This window comes from Oncorhynchus nerka, linkage group LG19 (genome assembly GCF_034236695.1).
Source record: "Oncorhynchus nerka isolate Pitt River linkage group LG19, Oner_Uvic_2.0, whole genome shotgun sequence".
NCBI lineage: Eukaryota > Metazoa > Chordata > Actinopteri > Salmoniformes > Salmonidae > Oncorhynchus > Oncorhynchus nerka.
Window position 1 is genome coordinate 12,033,118 of NC_088414.1, and position 15,343 is coordinate 12,048,460.

The 15,343-nt window shown below is 49.0% G+C and overlaps 1 protein-coding gene across 7 annotated transcripts in view; it reads right to left on the reverse strand.

The window, feature by feature from the left end:
- Positions 1–15,343, reverse strand: part of LOC115101060 (electrogenic sodium bicarbonate cotransporter 4-like) — a 36,450-nt gene that overhangs the window by 7,375 nt on the left and 13,732 nt on the right. For 4 of the 7 annotated variants that reach the window (XM_065004730.1, XM_065004726.1, XM_065004731.1 and 1 more), the window contains 16 exons: positions 10,049–10,206; positions 9,805–9,892; positions 9,331–9,485; positions 9,031–9,162; positions 8,596–8,770; positions 8,384–8,517; positions 8,095–8,275; positions 7,930–8,020; positions 7,053–7,111; positions 6,412–6,603; positions 5,588–5,701; positions 5,072–5,233; positions 4,165–4,343; positions 3,881–3,953; positions 3,723–3,791; positions 3,405–3,578 (listed from right to left, as the gene is read on the reverse strand). In XM_065004730.1, the coding sequence (XP_064860802.1) occupies positions 3,405–3,578; positions 3,723–3,791; positions 3,881–3,953; positions 4,165–4,343; positions 5,072–5,233; positions 5,588–5,701; positions 6,412–6,603; positions 7,053–7,111; positions 7,930–8,020; positions 8,095–8,275; positions 8,384–8,517; positions 8,596–8,770; positions 9,031–9,162; positions 9,331–9,485; positions 9,805–9,892; positions 10,049–10,206 (2,136 nt within the window). Of the gene's footprint in view, positions 1–3,404; positions 3,579–3,722; positions 3,792–3,880; positions 3,954–4,164; positions 4,344–5,071; positions 5,234–5,587; positions 5,702–6,078; positions 6,193–6,411; positions 6,604–7,052; positions 7,112–7,929; positions 8,021–8,094; positions 8,276–8,383; positions 8,518–8,595; positions 8,771–9,030; positions 9,163–9,330; positions 9,486–9,804; positions 9,893–10,048; positions 10,207–15,343 lie in introns of all 7 variants that reach the window. The other 3 variants (XM_065004727.1, XM_029620233.2, XM_065004728.1) reach the window with 2 other exon arrangements.

Sequence of the window (15,343 nt, forward strand, 5' to 3'; positions counted from 1 at the left end):
AAAAACAGCTTCTATCTCAAGGCCATCACACTGTTAAACAGCCATCACTAACATTGAGTGGCTGCTGCCAACATACTGACTCAACTCTAGCCACTTTAATAATGGAAAAATTGATGTAATAAATGTATCACTAGCCACTTTAAACAATGCCACTTTATATAATGTACGCTATACCATCTACTGCATCTTGCCATCTTGATGTAATTAAATGTATCACTAGCCACTTTAAACAATGCCACTTTATATAATGTTTTCATACCCTACATTACTCATCTCATATATATATATATATATATACTGTACTCTATACCATCTACTGCATTTTGCCTATGCCGTTTGGCCATCACTCATTCATATATTTTTATGTACATATTCGTATTCATTCCTTTACACTTGTGTGTGTATAAGGTAGTTGTTGTGAAATTGTTAGGTTAGATTACTTGTTAGATATTACTGCATGGTCGGAACTAGAAGCACAAGCATTTCGCCACACTCACATTAACATCTGCTAACCATGTGTATGTGACAAATCAAATTTGATTTGATTTGACTCTGCTGTCCTAGCTTCAGGGGGAAGCTGGTTCCACTATTAGGGTGCCAGGACAGAAAAGAGCGTGGACTGAGCTGAGTGGGAGCTGCCCTCTCGTAGGAGTGGGAGGGCCAAGAGACCAGAGGTGACAGAACATAGTACTTGGGTTTTGGGGTGTAGGGTTTGAGCATAGCCTGAAGGTAGGGAGGGGCTGTTCCTCCTGCTGCGCCATAGGCAAGTATCATGGTCTTGTAGTGGGATGTTAGCTTCGACTGAAAGCCAGTGGAGTGTGCGGAGGAGCAGGATGAGAATTTTGGGAAGGTTGAACACCAGGCGGGCTGCAGCATTCTGAATACGTTGCAGGGGTTTGATGGCACAAGTGGGGAGCCGAGCCAACAGCGAGTGTGCCAGGCACACAGTCATACGTGTCGCCAATTGGTAGGAGCGGCGTGCCAGGTAGGATGCAATTCAAGAGTGTGAAAAGCCTGAGATGCCCATCCCTGAGAGGGTGGAGAGGAGGATCTAATGGTTCACTGTTTTGAAGGCAGTGGATACATCTCGGAGGATGAGAACAGAGGAGAGAGAGTCAGCGTTGGCAGTGCGGAGAGCCTCTGTGACACAGAGAGGAGCAGTCTTAGTTGAGTGAACCGTCTTGAAGCCTGACGGGTTCGGGTCAAGAAGATCGTTCTTAGAGATAGCGAGAGAGTTGGTTGAAGACAGCATGCTCAAGTGTTTTGAAAATGAAAGAACGAAGGGATACTGGTCTGTATTTTTTTTATGTCAGATGGACCCAGTGCTGATTTCTTGAGGAGGGGAGCGACTCTGGCCAGTTTGAAGTCAGAGGGGATGGTCAGGGAGGAGTTGATGAGGGCAGTGAGAAATTGGAGGTCTTCAGAGATGGTCTGGAGAAGGGAGGAACGGATGGGGTCGAGCGGGCAGGTTGTTGGGTGGCTGGACCTCAGTAGTTGCAAGATTTTATCTGAAGAGAGAGGGGAGAAAGGTGTAGGGTAGTTTTGTGTGAGTGGGATCAATGGACTCTATAGGCTGAGTGAATGAGGAGCGGATGTCGTTAACCTTCTTTTCAAAGTGGTTGACTAAGTTGTCTGCGGAGAGGGGGGATTAAGGAGAAAGTCGAAAAGAGTTTCCTAGGGTTAGAGTGACAGAAAGTGGTTTTAGCAGCAGATACCGAGAAGGTAGAGATGAGGAAGTGAAAGGATGATAGGTTCTCCGGAAGTTTAGTTTCCCTCCATTTTCGCTCAGCTTCCCGCAGCCCTCTTCTTTAAGCTTGCAATGAGTCACTGGGAGGGATGCCCGAGCCGGCCGGGAGAAAAGGGGGACAGAGCAAGTCATAGGATGTGGAAAGGGAGGAGAGTAGGATTGAAGAGGAAGAATTTCGGATACAGAGGGGGGAGAAGGATTAAGCAGAAGTGAGAGATAATAGGATGAGAATAGTGGGAGAGAGGGAGTGAAGACTGCGACGGCGCATGACCGTCTGGGCTGAGTGGCTAGTGTTGGAGGAGAGGGAGACAGAAAAGGAAACACAGTAGTGATCAGAGACTTGGAGGGGGGGGGTTTGCAGTGAGATTAATAGGCGAACAGCCTCCATTAAAGATGAGGTCAAGCCTATTGCCTGCCTTGTGAGTGGGAAGAGACTGGGAACGGGTCAGGTCAAAAGCGGCAAGGAGAGGGAAGAAATAGTTAGAGAGAAATTCATTGAAGGCAGACGTAGGGAGGTTGAAGTCGCCGAGTACGAAGAGCGGTGAGCCATCGTCAGGAAATGAGCTCACCGAGCTCATTGAGGAACTCTTAGGGGACCTGGTGGGTGATAGATAGCAACAATGTTAAGCTTGAGTGGACAAGTGACAGCATGGAATTTAAAGGAGGAGATGGACAGGTGTGCGGGAGAAAAGCGAAAATCTCCACTTAGGAGGAATTCGTAGCCCGTGGCCACCACCACCACGACCAGATGGTCTCGGACTATTAGAGAAAACGCAGTCAGATGAAGAGAGAGCGGCTGGAGTAGCAGCTTTCTCTGGTGTGATCCATGTCTCCGTCAGGGCCAAGTCAAGGGACTGAAGGGCAGCATAGGCTGAGATGTACTCAGCGTCTTGACCACAGATCGGCAGTTCCAAACGCTGCCAGAGTACAGGAATTTCACATGGGTTGTGTGCGCAGGGTACACTAAATTAAAAGGTCTGTAAAGCCTACAGGGAGAGGAGGGAACATGTATAGAGAGTCTTCCTCTCTTTCCTTCCTCAAACAACTCGTTCGAAGCGCCTTTGTTTCAGTGTCTTAGTTTGGCGATGAGACCGCCGCTGAGAAAACAGAGTAGACTGAAGTACTAACACTAATTGCCTTGTAGAGGTGAAGAGCACACCTCCCGGTACTAATTACTGATTGCCAAGGAGAGGAGTGTGAAGGAACATTTTATGTTTGTTTCTAATAACCAATTTGACTGGGGTCATACAAATGACTGATTGATCGTGCCTGGGAGGAATCCTCACCATCCATCTAAGCAATTTGGCAGCACGCCCAGAACCAAGGGATATCTCAGTTTCAAGGTTTCAGCTTGGAGAGAAGAAGCCTCATGAGGTATTGGTCGGTCGCATGCATGAACCAAACGTTAATGATGAATTTGTTATGAATAATGAATCATGTAAATCATGCAAATATGACCTGTCTGTGTAAGCAGTATATTGGAGAACTAATGGGACTCTCCCGAACGACATGTGCTATGCTGCATTCAGTTTGTTGGAACCTCTCCAGCTTGCTGATAATAAAGAATGACTCATTTAATATTGACTTCAGGTTGTCGCTGGTATTGAACTTCCACGACACTACCCCTCCAACGCAGACACACACACAGAGCGATCACCATGACAGGGAAGATGATGGCCGCTACGGTAGACTTGAGGGTCCAGAGGACAGCCAGACAGATAATCTGGACCAGGGTGAAGAGATGGACTCTCCTCAGAGGAACGTGACGCAGGAAGGAGAAGTCTGGCTGGTGCTTGGCTGGCATCAGGTACAGCTTGATACGCTCCCAGAACTAGGAGGGAGAGAGGAGGTGGGTGAGTACACACACACACATAAACGCGTGTGTGCGTGCAGACATATACATACACACACACACACACACACACACACACACACACACACACACACACACACACACACACACACACAAATGTACCTGTATTCCTGCGAGTGAGGCTACTCCCATGTAGAGGAAGACACCGTAGAGAACAGGCATGGGGATGTACTGGGGGGAAACACAATATACAGGTTAACACAATCCTCCATAACACTACCCACTTTGTGATGTGGAGGCCCATTCTCTCACTGACTCACCTGAAGGACAGGAGCTAGGAAGATGGAAACTCCAGTTAAGACAAACACCAGAATACCCGTCAACCTCTGCTCCCTGTAAAACACACACACACACACACACACACACACACACACACACACACACACACACACACACACACACACACACACACACACACACACACACACACACACACACACACACAGTTAGAACAAACATCACCGTCAACCTCTAACACACTCACCCTGTCACCCACACCCACTATATCTCTCCTCACTCATACAAACCCCGTATCCCTCCCTACCTGACTCCCAGGAACTGGGGCTGCTCTCCTGGGGCGCTGGACTCACTCTCCATCTTCAGAGAGTCGATGTGGGCGATGGAGATGACAGTTGCAGCCACGTACCAGGGCAGGCCCAGGAAGGAACACACTGCCATCAGAATACCCACCCAGAACAGGTCCAGATGGTACCCACAACCTTTCTGTTGGAGGGAGAAGGAGGGGAGGGAGAAGGAGGGGAGGGCGAAGGAGGAGAGGGAGAAGGAGTAGAGGGAAGGAGGGCAGCGGAGAGAGAAGGAGGGGAGAGGAGAGAGAAGGAGGGGAGCGGAGAGAGAAGGAGGGGAGCGGAGAGAGGAGGAGAGCAGAGAGAGAAGGAGGGGAGGAGCGAGGAGGAGAGCAGAGAGAGAAGGAGGGGAGGGCGAAGGAGGAGAGCAGAGAGAGAAGGAGGGGAGGGAGAAGGAGGGGAGGGAAATGGGGAGCAGAGAGAGAAGGAGGGGAGCGGAGAGAGGAGGAGAGCAGAGAGAGAAGGAGGGGAGAAGCGAGGAGGGAGGAGAGAGAAGAAGGAGGGGGAGGGGAGAGAGAGGGAGGGGAGTGAGAAGAAGCGGAAGAGAGAAGGAGGGGGAGAGAGAAGGAGGGGAGAGAGAAGGAGGGGGGTGGGGAGCGGAGAGAAAGGGAGGGGGGAGGTAGCATTCAAGAGTTATTGTGTTGCTGTTGTGTTCATGGTTGTATTTCATGGTTATTGAATGGCCGTGTTTATGTTGCATTTATATTTATGTTCCTATTTTTGGGGGGAGAAAACAGCCACGAACAGAGTGTGATGGAGAGGATTCGCCGACGGGCTACGCTCCCCTGGGAGAGACAGGCCTAAGTAAGTAAGAAAGTGTGTTCATGGTTGCAGTTGTGTTGTGTTGTCATTGCGGCCACACTGTACCTTGAGTTTGTTCTCTTTGCGGTTGACGATGACGGCGCTGATCTGTTGGTCCATGAAGATGAGGATGGTGACCAGGAGAGCAGGGACGGCGCTGGCCACATATACCCACCACGGGTTCTTACCAAACGGCATCACCACCCAGCCACGGTCTGGACGTGTCGGCTACAACACACACACATATTTATGTAGATTTTATTCACACAGGGAGTTACTTTGAGGCCCAGGTCTTTTTTTCAAGTGAGTCCTTGATGGTGCTGAACACACACACACACACACACACACACACACACACACACACACACACACACACACACACACACACACACACACACACACACACACACACACACACACACACACACACACACACACACATCATGCAGTTTACATGCATCACTAAATCCAACAAAAAGACACATGCAACTCATACACTTAGGCCAAAATCAAACATATTGAATCACACTGAAAATGCATGCAACTCATACACAGACACATTGGGTTAAGGGTCAGAAATACCTGAAACTCTGTGGGTACAATTAATTTGGGCGTGTCCAGCCCTACAAGCATATCCAGACCCACAAACGTCATGATTGACATGAAGATGGAGAAATCACTGATCAGTTTCCTCAGCTAGGCCCACACACACACACACACACACACACACACACACACACACACACACACACACACACACACACACACACACACACACACACACACACACACACACACACACACACACACACACACACACAAGCAGACAGACAAAAAGAGGGGCGGAAGAGATGGAGGGAAAAAAGACAGAGACGTACAAAACAAATACACCGACAGGAGAGAGGGATGACAATAAAAGAGAAGTGTGAGTGTCAGTATGTTAATGTCTCAAAATCATTCATTTAAAACTCTTTTATCCCCGAATGATTTCAGGAAGAAGGAAGAGATCGAGAGGGAGAGAACGAGCGGAAGAGAGGGAGTGACAGAGCAAGGGATGAGGGGAGGAGAGGAACCTTGACTTCAGTGGGCACGTGCAGTTTGGGCGTGTCCAAGCCTAACAGGTAGTCTATCCCACAGAACACCAGGATGGAGATGATGATGGAGAAATCACCAACCAGGGAACGGCACTGGAGCACAGGCAGGAAGAAGATGGACGTGGACAGGAAAGGACAGGGTGGGGGACGATCGGGGGGGGGGAGAAGGAGAGGGGTAAAGTGGGGAGAGTTGACCGTCAAGGGAAGAGGTTGAGTTTACGTGACCTACCCATCACGCAATATGTAATAAACACCAAACAAAGATCCCCTGCATCAAATGTCTCACATTCTATGTCCCAGAGTGTCTCTCACCTTGGTGGGGAAGTAGCGGCTAGTCTTGAACTTCTTGAGGGAGACGGTCATGGAGTAGGTGCCGAAGAACAGGATAAAAGATATGAGGGCCAGGTCTGGGACGTACTTACACGCGTTCCCCAGCAGGGCGCCGCCATACTTCACACACTCCTTCTTACTCAGCTGACTCCAGTCCAGACCTGTTATGTTATACTACACACACAGAGACACAGAGAGAGAGAATACAGAGACACAGAGAGAGACAGAGACACAGAGACACAGAGAGAGAGAGAGAGAGAGAGAGAGAGAGAGAGAGAATACAGAGACACAGAGAGACACAGAGACACAGAGAGACAGAGAGAGAGAATACAGAGACACAGAGAGACACAGAGACACAGAGAGACAGAGAGAGAGAGAGACACAGAGACACAGAGAGAGACAGAGACACAGAGACACAGAGAGACAGAGACACAGAGACAGAGAGAGAGAATACAGAGTAGTGCAGAAACGAACGTGGACAGGCAGCACAGTGCTGCTAGTCCTGTGACTATGTTACGTCCTACAGTCTATTTTTTTGGCCACAGGCAGACTGTCCCCCATAGACTCAACCATCTGAGAAACAGATGAGTGAATGAGTCCCCGTTAGCTCCCGAGCCACTTACCAAATCAGTCATATTATCGTCCGCGAGTGGAACTGAAACGTTAAAAGCCATCGCGGCAGCTGCAGAGAGAGAGAGAGAGAGAGAGATACAGAGATACAGAGACACAGAGAGACACACAGAGAGAGAGAGAGATACAGAGAGACACAGAGACACAGAGACACAGAGAGACAGAGAGAGAGATACAGAGAGAAGTCAGGTGCCCCAGCTAGATTACACGATGCCAGTTATATGGGAACATGACGGATTTGTAGCATGACGTAGCAGTATACTCACTCAGATAGCAGCCAGAGAAAGAGAGCGAGAGAAGCAGAAACAGACAGCATCAGTTACAGTAGTTGAGAGGGCGAATACAGACAGTACAAGGGGATGGCAGGTAGACTCGAGGTAAGAGTGTTGGGCCAGTAACCGAAAGGTGGCTGGTTCAAATACCGGAGCCGACAAGGTGAACAAAAATCTGTTTCTGTGCTCCAGGGGCTCTATACAATGGAGACCCTGGCCATGACCTCACTCCCTGCGGGTGTCTCAGGGGGAGTTGGAATATGCAACAAAAAAACAACATATTTTCATTACACACTTGTGTGTAACAGACAAATATAAGCACCCTCCCCAAAGCATTATTATTATAGTATACACATCCCCCAAACGAGGGGATACGTCTCGAGTAAGAATGGGATGTGAAGTCCCTAAACTGCCCTGCAGATGGCAATACTGCACTTCACTGGTGGCAGTTCTAGTGAAGCACCCAATTAAGAAGAAGAGGAGGAGGACACAGAGGAGAAACAGGAGGAGTGGCCGGAGGAGGAATGGGAGAAGAGGAAGGAATGAGATGAGGAGGAGAGACAGCAGCAGAAGAAGAGGAGGGAGAGGAGAGGCTCACCCTGGTCAGGTGCGATACATTCACACCTGTATGTGGTAACGTAGTCGGGCTTGAAGACACGGTTGATGGGGTAGTACTTAAAGGAGCCCACCTGTAGTAACACATTACGAAAACAGTTAAGACACCGCGTGAGTGTGTGTCTGTGTGTGTGTGTGTGTCACCCACCATCTTCTTGATGGCGTCCGAGATGAAGATGAAGGAGATGAGGCTGGAGAAGCCCTCCTCGGTGAAGCGGGTGATATATTTGATGATGTAACTGGCGTCCGTGGCGACCAGGATCAGACACTGCAGACAGGAGTGGAGACCAATCCACAGACGCAGCTCCATGTAGTCTATAGTGTTAGACCTGGGACACACATTCGCACCAGCGTCAGAAGAAACAAACTAAGTGCACAAAAGAAGGATCAGACAGATACACAGCCTGTGTGTGTGTGTGTGTGTGTGTGGGGCTCACTTGCAGAACTCGTAGAGCAGTTTCTCGAATATGAGGATGGGTCCAGTAGAACTGAGAATGATGAGAGGCTGACCTCCTAACAGACAGAACACTGTCCCTGCTAACGCTGTACCCAGGAAACTCTCCATGACACCCTGCCACAGGGAGAGAGGGGGAGGAGTTGAGACCGGTGTGTAACTTACGCATGTTGGCGTGTAAGTGTGTGTGTGTACCTGGTAGTTGTCAGTGGCGTCTCCCAGCAGGCCTCCGAAGGTGATGGCGTTGGTGATGCAGCCCAGGTAGATGAACAGAACAGCAGAGATGGACTGGATGTGAAAGCCCTGGGAGAAATCACTAAGGATCCACGGAACCTTCCTCTTAATGTCCAGCCACAGGCCTCCACAGAACCTGGGACACACACACACACACACACACACACACACACACACACACACACACACACACACACACACACACACACACACACACACACACACACACACACACACACACACAGGTAAGCACCCCCCCGGCTAGTTCTATTGGCCCCTGCTTAAAATGTTTTTTATTGGTTTCAAATGACAATTGTGATGCCAGAGTGCCTGCATGTTGCTTTGGGGGTCTGGAGATACAATTATAGGAAAGTAAACCTCCCAGCACTCCAATACCTGCCAGTGAATTGCAGTTCCTCTCCCAGTTCGTGGGGGATGGGCATCTCCTCGTCCTCTCCTCCTCCTGGCCCCCCAGCTGTCCCGGTCCCGTTCACCTGGCCTAGCTCATTCAGGTTCAGCACAGACTTCCTTTTGGGGGGGGGGGAGGTTCAGTATTGAGTTTGGACTAACTAACAGACAAACTAACCCAGGAAGAATAGCTGCTGCTTATACGACATCTACCAGGGATCCAAATAAACTAAACTTAATTCAATGTTTCAATTGATCAGTCAGTCACTAAATACATACAGTTTATACCTCATGTCAGCAGAGGGGACCTTCTTGGGGGGCTCAATGCGTATTTTGGGGTCCCACTCCCCTGGGGGCAGAACGATGACCTCATCCAGAAACTCATCAATCCCTGCGATCAGGTCGTCCCGGTCCCGGGCTTTATACGCAACGTCACTGAACAACTGACAGGACAGCAGAGCACACTGTTATACACGGCACATGATGGTGTGTGTGTGTGTGTGTGTGTGTGTGTGTGTGTGTGTGTGTGTGTGTGTGTGTGTGTGTGTGTGTGTGTGTGTGTGCGCGTGCGTGCCTGCGTGTGTGTAAAATAAAGAGGACAGAGTTGAACTGCAGAGCCCTGTCTGTAACATACTGACTGAGTGCGTAAGGTAACATATCCACTGAATATCTTGAGGTTATAATTTTTAAACATTTTTATAAATGACAACAATCAATAAAAACGTTTGTCCCTCATTGTTTTGTTTTTTTGCTCATTCTTACGTCATCCACCATGAGCGTGGCGATAGCTCGGCCAATCTCGTTGTAGGACTTGCCTTTGCCATGAGGACCCAGCAAGACAAACAGAAACCTGCCAGGAGACACGGGGTTAACACAGCTGTAGAGCAGCAGGAGACACACACACACACACACACACACACACACACACACACACACACACACACACACACACACACACACACACACACACACACACACACACACACACACACACACACACACACACCTGGTAGGTACGGGGACCTCGGTCAGGCCTCCCAGTGTGGTAGCCTGGGCCAGACGTACGAAAGCTACAAATGGTTTATCCAGGAAGTCCACCTCTCCAATCAGAACGTTGGACGCCTCTGCATCACGAGGTATCTTCTTCATGAACTTGTTTTTCATCTAGGAGGGGGGGGGGCAGGATGGTCGAGAAAGAGAGAGAGAGAAAATGGAGAGAGAGGTGGCAGAGGAACATGAGAGATGTATTTAGAGACCAAAGAGAAACCAGGGCTGCATTCCAAACACGTAAAAGACACGCGCTCTCCCCTCAGGTCTCAAATGAAGTGGACACTTCTGATGACGTGTCATGACTTATGATGAGTTGACACTTGCAGAGGAAGAATTCATTCATTTTAAAATGGACCACCCTTGCCCGGAAATTTGTCACTCGTTCGTCCCACGGTTGTGTTTTCAGTCATCACGGAACCACCGGTATATGTTGTATGTGGTTTATATGCCCTACAGTCAATTATGATTGCATTTCATATCTTGGCTAGAAGAGAAGGCATCTGCTGACATCGAATGCCAGCCATCCGATGGTATCGGGTAAATCAAAAACTACAAGTGTGATGTCAGGGAAAGTTGGAATGCGCTAGCCAACGTTTCCAAAAGTTAATCAAACAAAAACATTTACGAGACGTGTTTGTGCCGTCGTGGGCGTTAAGTAGCACCATTCATAACTTATTCACGTTCGTTTTTATTTACACTTGTATGTTGACTTCTTCATGTTGACGTCGGTTTTAAGTTTTGGCAGACTTTTCTTAGCGGATGAACAATCATTGCGAATTGAATTATGGGGCATTTCAATAACCCAATGAAGGCTATTTGTAGCCAAAATACAGTCTATTATAGTGCACGAATAAAGCACGTAGGAACAGCATTTAAAATGTAAAGGCCTGTTTTACTGTATTGTCATACGGCAGAGTGGCGGAAGTTCTGTCATTATTATGTCAGTGTTGATATCTAATCGATAGCTGATCACTCACTGCATAGGACACGAGGCACACACACACACACACACACAGACAGACAGACAGACAGACAGACAGACAGACAGACAGACAGACAGACAGACAGACAGACAGACAGACAGACAGACAGACAGACAGACAGACAGACAGACAGACAGACAGACAGACAGACAGACAGACAGACAGACAGACAGACAGACAGACAGACAGACAGACAGACAGACAGACAGACACACACACACTCCATTGGCCAATCAATACTGCTGCATACTTTACTGATACAAAAATCACACAAAGCTCAACTCTCAATGCGGTAAACGTGCCTCGCTCCTACCTCCCAGTAGCACGTGGAAGTGGAGTGGTTGGTGCTTAGGTCAAAATCACCTGCCAATCTTTTAGTGTAACTTTCAGAGTCAACTCACTATCTTGCCTCTCTCTATATCTCTCTCCCCCCTCTCTCTACCTCTATCCCCTCTCTCTACCCCCTCGCTCTCTCTTGCTATACCTCTCTCCCCACCTCTAACCCCTCTCTCTCTCTACGTCTCTCCCTCCCCATCTCTCGGCCTCTGTGACCTACAAACGTTTAGAAAATAAGGTTCTATCTAGTGCCTAAAAGGCTTCTTCAGCTGTCCCCACTTGAGAACCCTTTGAATAACCATTTTGGGTTCCAGGTAGAACCCCTTTGGGTGGAACCCTTTTCACAGAGGGTTCTTACATGGAACCCAAAAAGGGTTATTCAAAGGGTTAAAGGGATTGCCGAAGAACCCTTTTGGAATAAGAGTGTTCTCTGGTCGTAATTTACTGCCTCGAACATGACGTCAACAATACCCCTATTCAGTATAACAGTCTACTTCAAAGAATACCTCCCACTTTCTCTCTCTGTGACCTAGTCAGGTGCTGGTTAAAGCCGGGCTTGTCAAAGCTCTTACATGTACAGAAGTTTGAATATGAGGACATGGATGTGTGTTTGTGTGTGTGTGTGTGGCAGGCAGTTCAAAGTTAACGGGGCTAGTTAAGTTACTTTCTAAATGTAATCTGTTACAGTTACTATACTGAACAAAAATGTAAAATGCAACATGTAAAGTGTTGGTCCCATGTTCCATGAGCTGAAATAAAAGATCCCATTAATTTGACATACTCACAAAAAGCTTATTTCTCTCAAATTGTGTGGGCAAATTCGTTTACATCCCTAGTAGTGATAGTGAGCATTTTTCCTTTGCCAAGATAATCCATCCACCTGACAAGTGTGTCATATCAAGAATCTGATTAAACAGCATGATCATCACACAGGTGCACCTTGTGCTGGGGACAATAAAAGGCCTCTCTAAAATGTGCAGTTTTGTCACACAACACAATGCCACAGATGTCTCAAGTTGAGAGAGCGTGCAATTGGCAAGCTGACTGCAATGGGCATGTCTACCAGAGCTGTTGCCAGAGAATTGAATGTTCATTTCTCTACCATAAGCCATCTCCAATGTTGTTTTAGAGAATTTGGCAGTATGTACAACCGGCCTCACAACCGCAGACCTTATGTTTCCATGCCAGCCCAGAATCTCCACATCCGGCTTCTTCACCTGCTGGATCGTCTGAGACCAGCCACCCGGACAGCTGATGAAACTGAGGACTGTTTGTAATAAAGCCCTTTTGTGGGGTAAAACTCATTCTGATTAGCTAGACCTGACTCCCCAGTGGATGGGCCTGGCTCCCCAGTGGATGGGCCTGGCTCCCCAGTGGATGGGCCTGGCTCCCCAGTGGATGGGCCTGGCTCCCCAGTGGATGGGCCTGGCTCCCAAGTGGGTGGGCCTGGCTCCCCAGTGGATGGGCCTGGCTCCCCAGTGGATGGGCCTGGCTTCCCAGTGGATGGGCCTGGCTCCCCAGTGGATGGGCCTGGCTCCCCACCCAGTGGATGGGCCTGGCTCCCCAGTGGATGGACCTGGCTCCCCAGTGGATGGGCCTGGCTCCCAAGTGGGTGGGCCTATGCTCTCCAAGTCCCAACCATGGCTGTGCCCCTGCCCAGTCATGTGAAATCCATAGATCAGGGCCTAATTAATTGATTTCATTTGACTGATTTCCTTATATGAACTGTAACTCATTGTAAAACTCATAGTTTTAACTCATAGTAAAAATTGATAAAATTGTTGCATGTTGCGTTTATATTTTTGTTCAGTATAGTTCAGATGTAATCAGTAATGTAACCTTTGAATTGTTTTCAGTTACTTTTAGATTACTTTCCCGTTAAGATGCATTAGAAGACAGAAATTAATATTACCAATGTCACGTAGGTGAGGAGAGACGGACCAAGGCGCAGCGGATGTTGAGTTCCACATATTTATTATAAAGTGAAACTTAGCAAGAACAAAACAAATAAATCAATAAACTGACAACGAAACGTGACTACGTGGTGCACATGCACAAAACAATATCCCACAAACACAGGTGGGAAAAATGCTACCTAAATATGATCCCCAATTAGAGACAACAATTACCAGCTGCCTCTATTTGGGAATCGTACAAATCACCAACATAGAAAAATAAACTAGAACACTACATAGAAATAATAAACTAGAATACCCCAGTCACGCCCTGACCTACTACACCATAGAGAAACAAGGGCGTGACCGTGGACCGTCGCAGGAGGTTCCGGACTGTGAACCATCGGCGGAAGCTCTGGACTGGGAACCGTCGCTGGAAGCTCTGGACTGTGGACCGTCGCCGGAAGCTCTGGACTGGGAACCGTCGCTGGAAGCTCTGGACTGAACCCTCGCTGGCGGCTCTGGACTGTAAATAGGCACTGGAGGCCTGTACGTGGAGCCGGTACAGATGGTACCGGGCTGGTGACACGCACTTTAGGGCAAGTGCGAGGAGGAGACACAGTTGGCACCGGACTGGTGACACGCTCTTCAGGGCGAGTGCGAGGAGCAGGCACAGGATGTACCGGACTGGGAAGGCGCACTGAAGGCCTAGTGCGTGGAGCTGGCACAGGATGTACCGGACTGGGAAGGCGCACTGAAGGCCTAGTGCGTGGAGCTGGCACAGGATGTACCGGACTGGGAAGGCGCACTGAAGGCCTAGTGCGTGGAGCTGGCACAGGATGTACCGGACTGGGAAGGCGCACTGAAGGCCTAGTGCGTGGAGCTGGCACAGGACGTACTGGGCTGTGGAGGTGTACTGAATGCCTAGTGCGTGGAGCTGGCACAGGACGTACTGGGCTGTGGAGGTGTACTGAATGCCTAGTGCTTGGAGCTGGCACAGGACATACTGGGCTGTGGAGGCGTACTGAATGCCTAGTGCGTGGAGCTGGCACAGGACGTACTGGGCTGTGGAGGCGTACTGAATGCCTAGTGCGTGGAGCTGGCACAGGACGTACTGGGCTGTGGAGGCGTACTGGAGACCTGGTGCGTAGAGCTGGCACAGGACGTACTGGGCTGTGAAGGCGCACTGGAGACCTGGTGCATATATATCCGGCATAAATTGTACAGGAACATTACACACTTCGCACGGTGAGTGCGAGGAGCTGATACAGGATGTACTGGGCTGTGGAGGATGACACGCTCATCAAGGCGAGTTTGGAGAGCTGGCACAGGATGTACAGGGCTGTGGAGGCGTACTGGAGACCTGGTGCGTGGAGCCGGCACAGATTTTACCAGACTGATAGCCCGCTCCTCAGGACAAGTACGGAGAGCTGACTCAGGTGGCATTCAACTGATAACACGCTCCATATGTCATGCAAATGTCGTCCTCCACCAACTCAACAACTCTCTCCGTTCTTTCTCCTCCAATATCTCCATCCACTCACTGACGGTCTCTGACTCTCTCCGTTCACTCTCCTCCAGTTTCTCCCTCTTCTCCCAGACTGGCTCTGGTTCACTCCTCGGCTCCACCGACCACCCCTTGTCCCCCTCCAAAATATTTTCAGGCTGTTTTTTTGGGCTTTCTTTGTGGCCACGAATCTCGCCGTCGTCGCTGTCCTCCTTGCATCCTCTGTGACTCCTGCCAAGGAAGGATCTCCTGTCCTTCCATTATTTCTTCCCAGGTCCAACTTATTTCCCCCATCATTTCCCCAACGCTGCTTGGTCCTTGGTGTGTGGGATATTCTGTCACGTACGTGAGGAGAGACGGACCAAGGCGCAGCGGATGTTGAGTTCCACATATTTATTATAAAGTGAAACTTAACAAGAACAAAACAAATAATTCAATAAACTAACAACGAAACGTGACTTTGTGGTGCACATATGCACAAAACACAAAATAAAATCCCACAAACACAGGTGGGAAAAGTGCTATCTAAA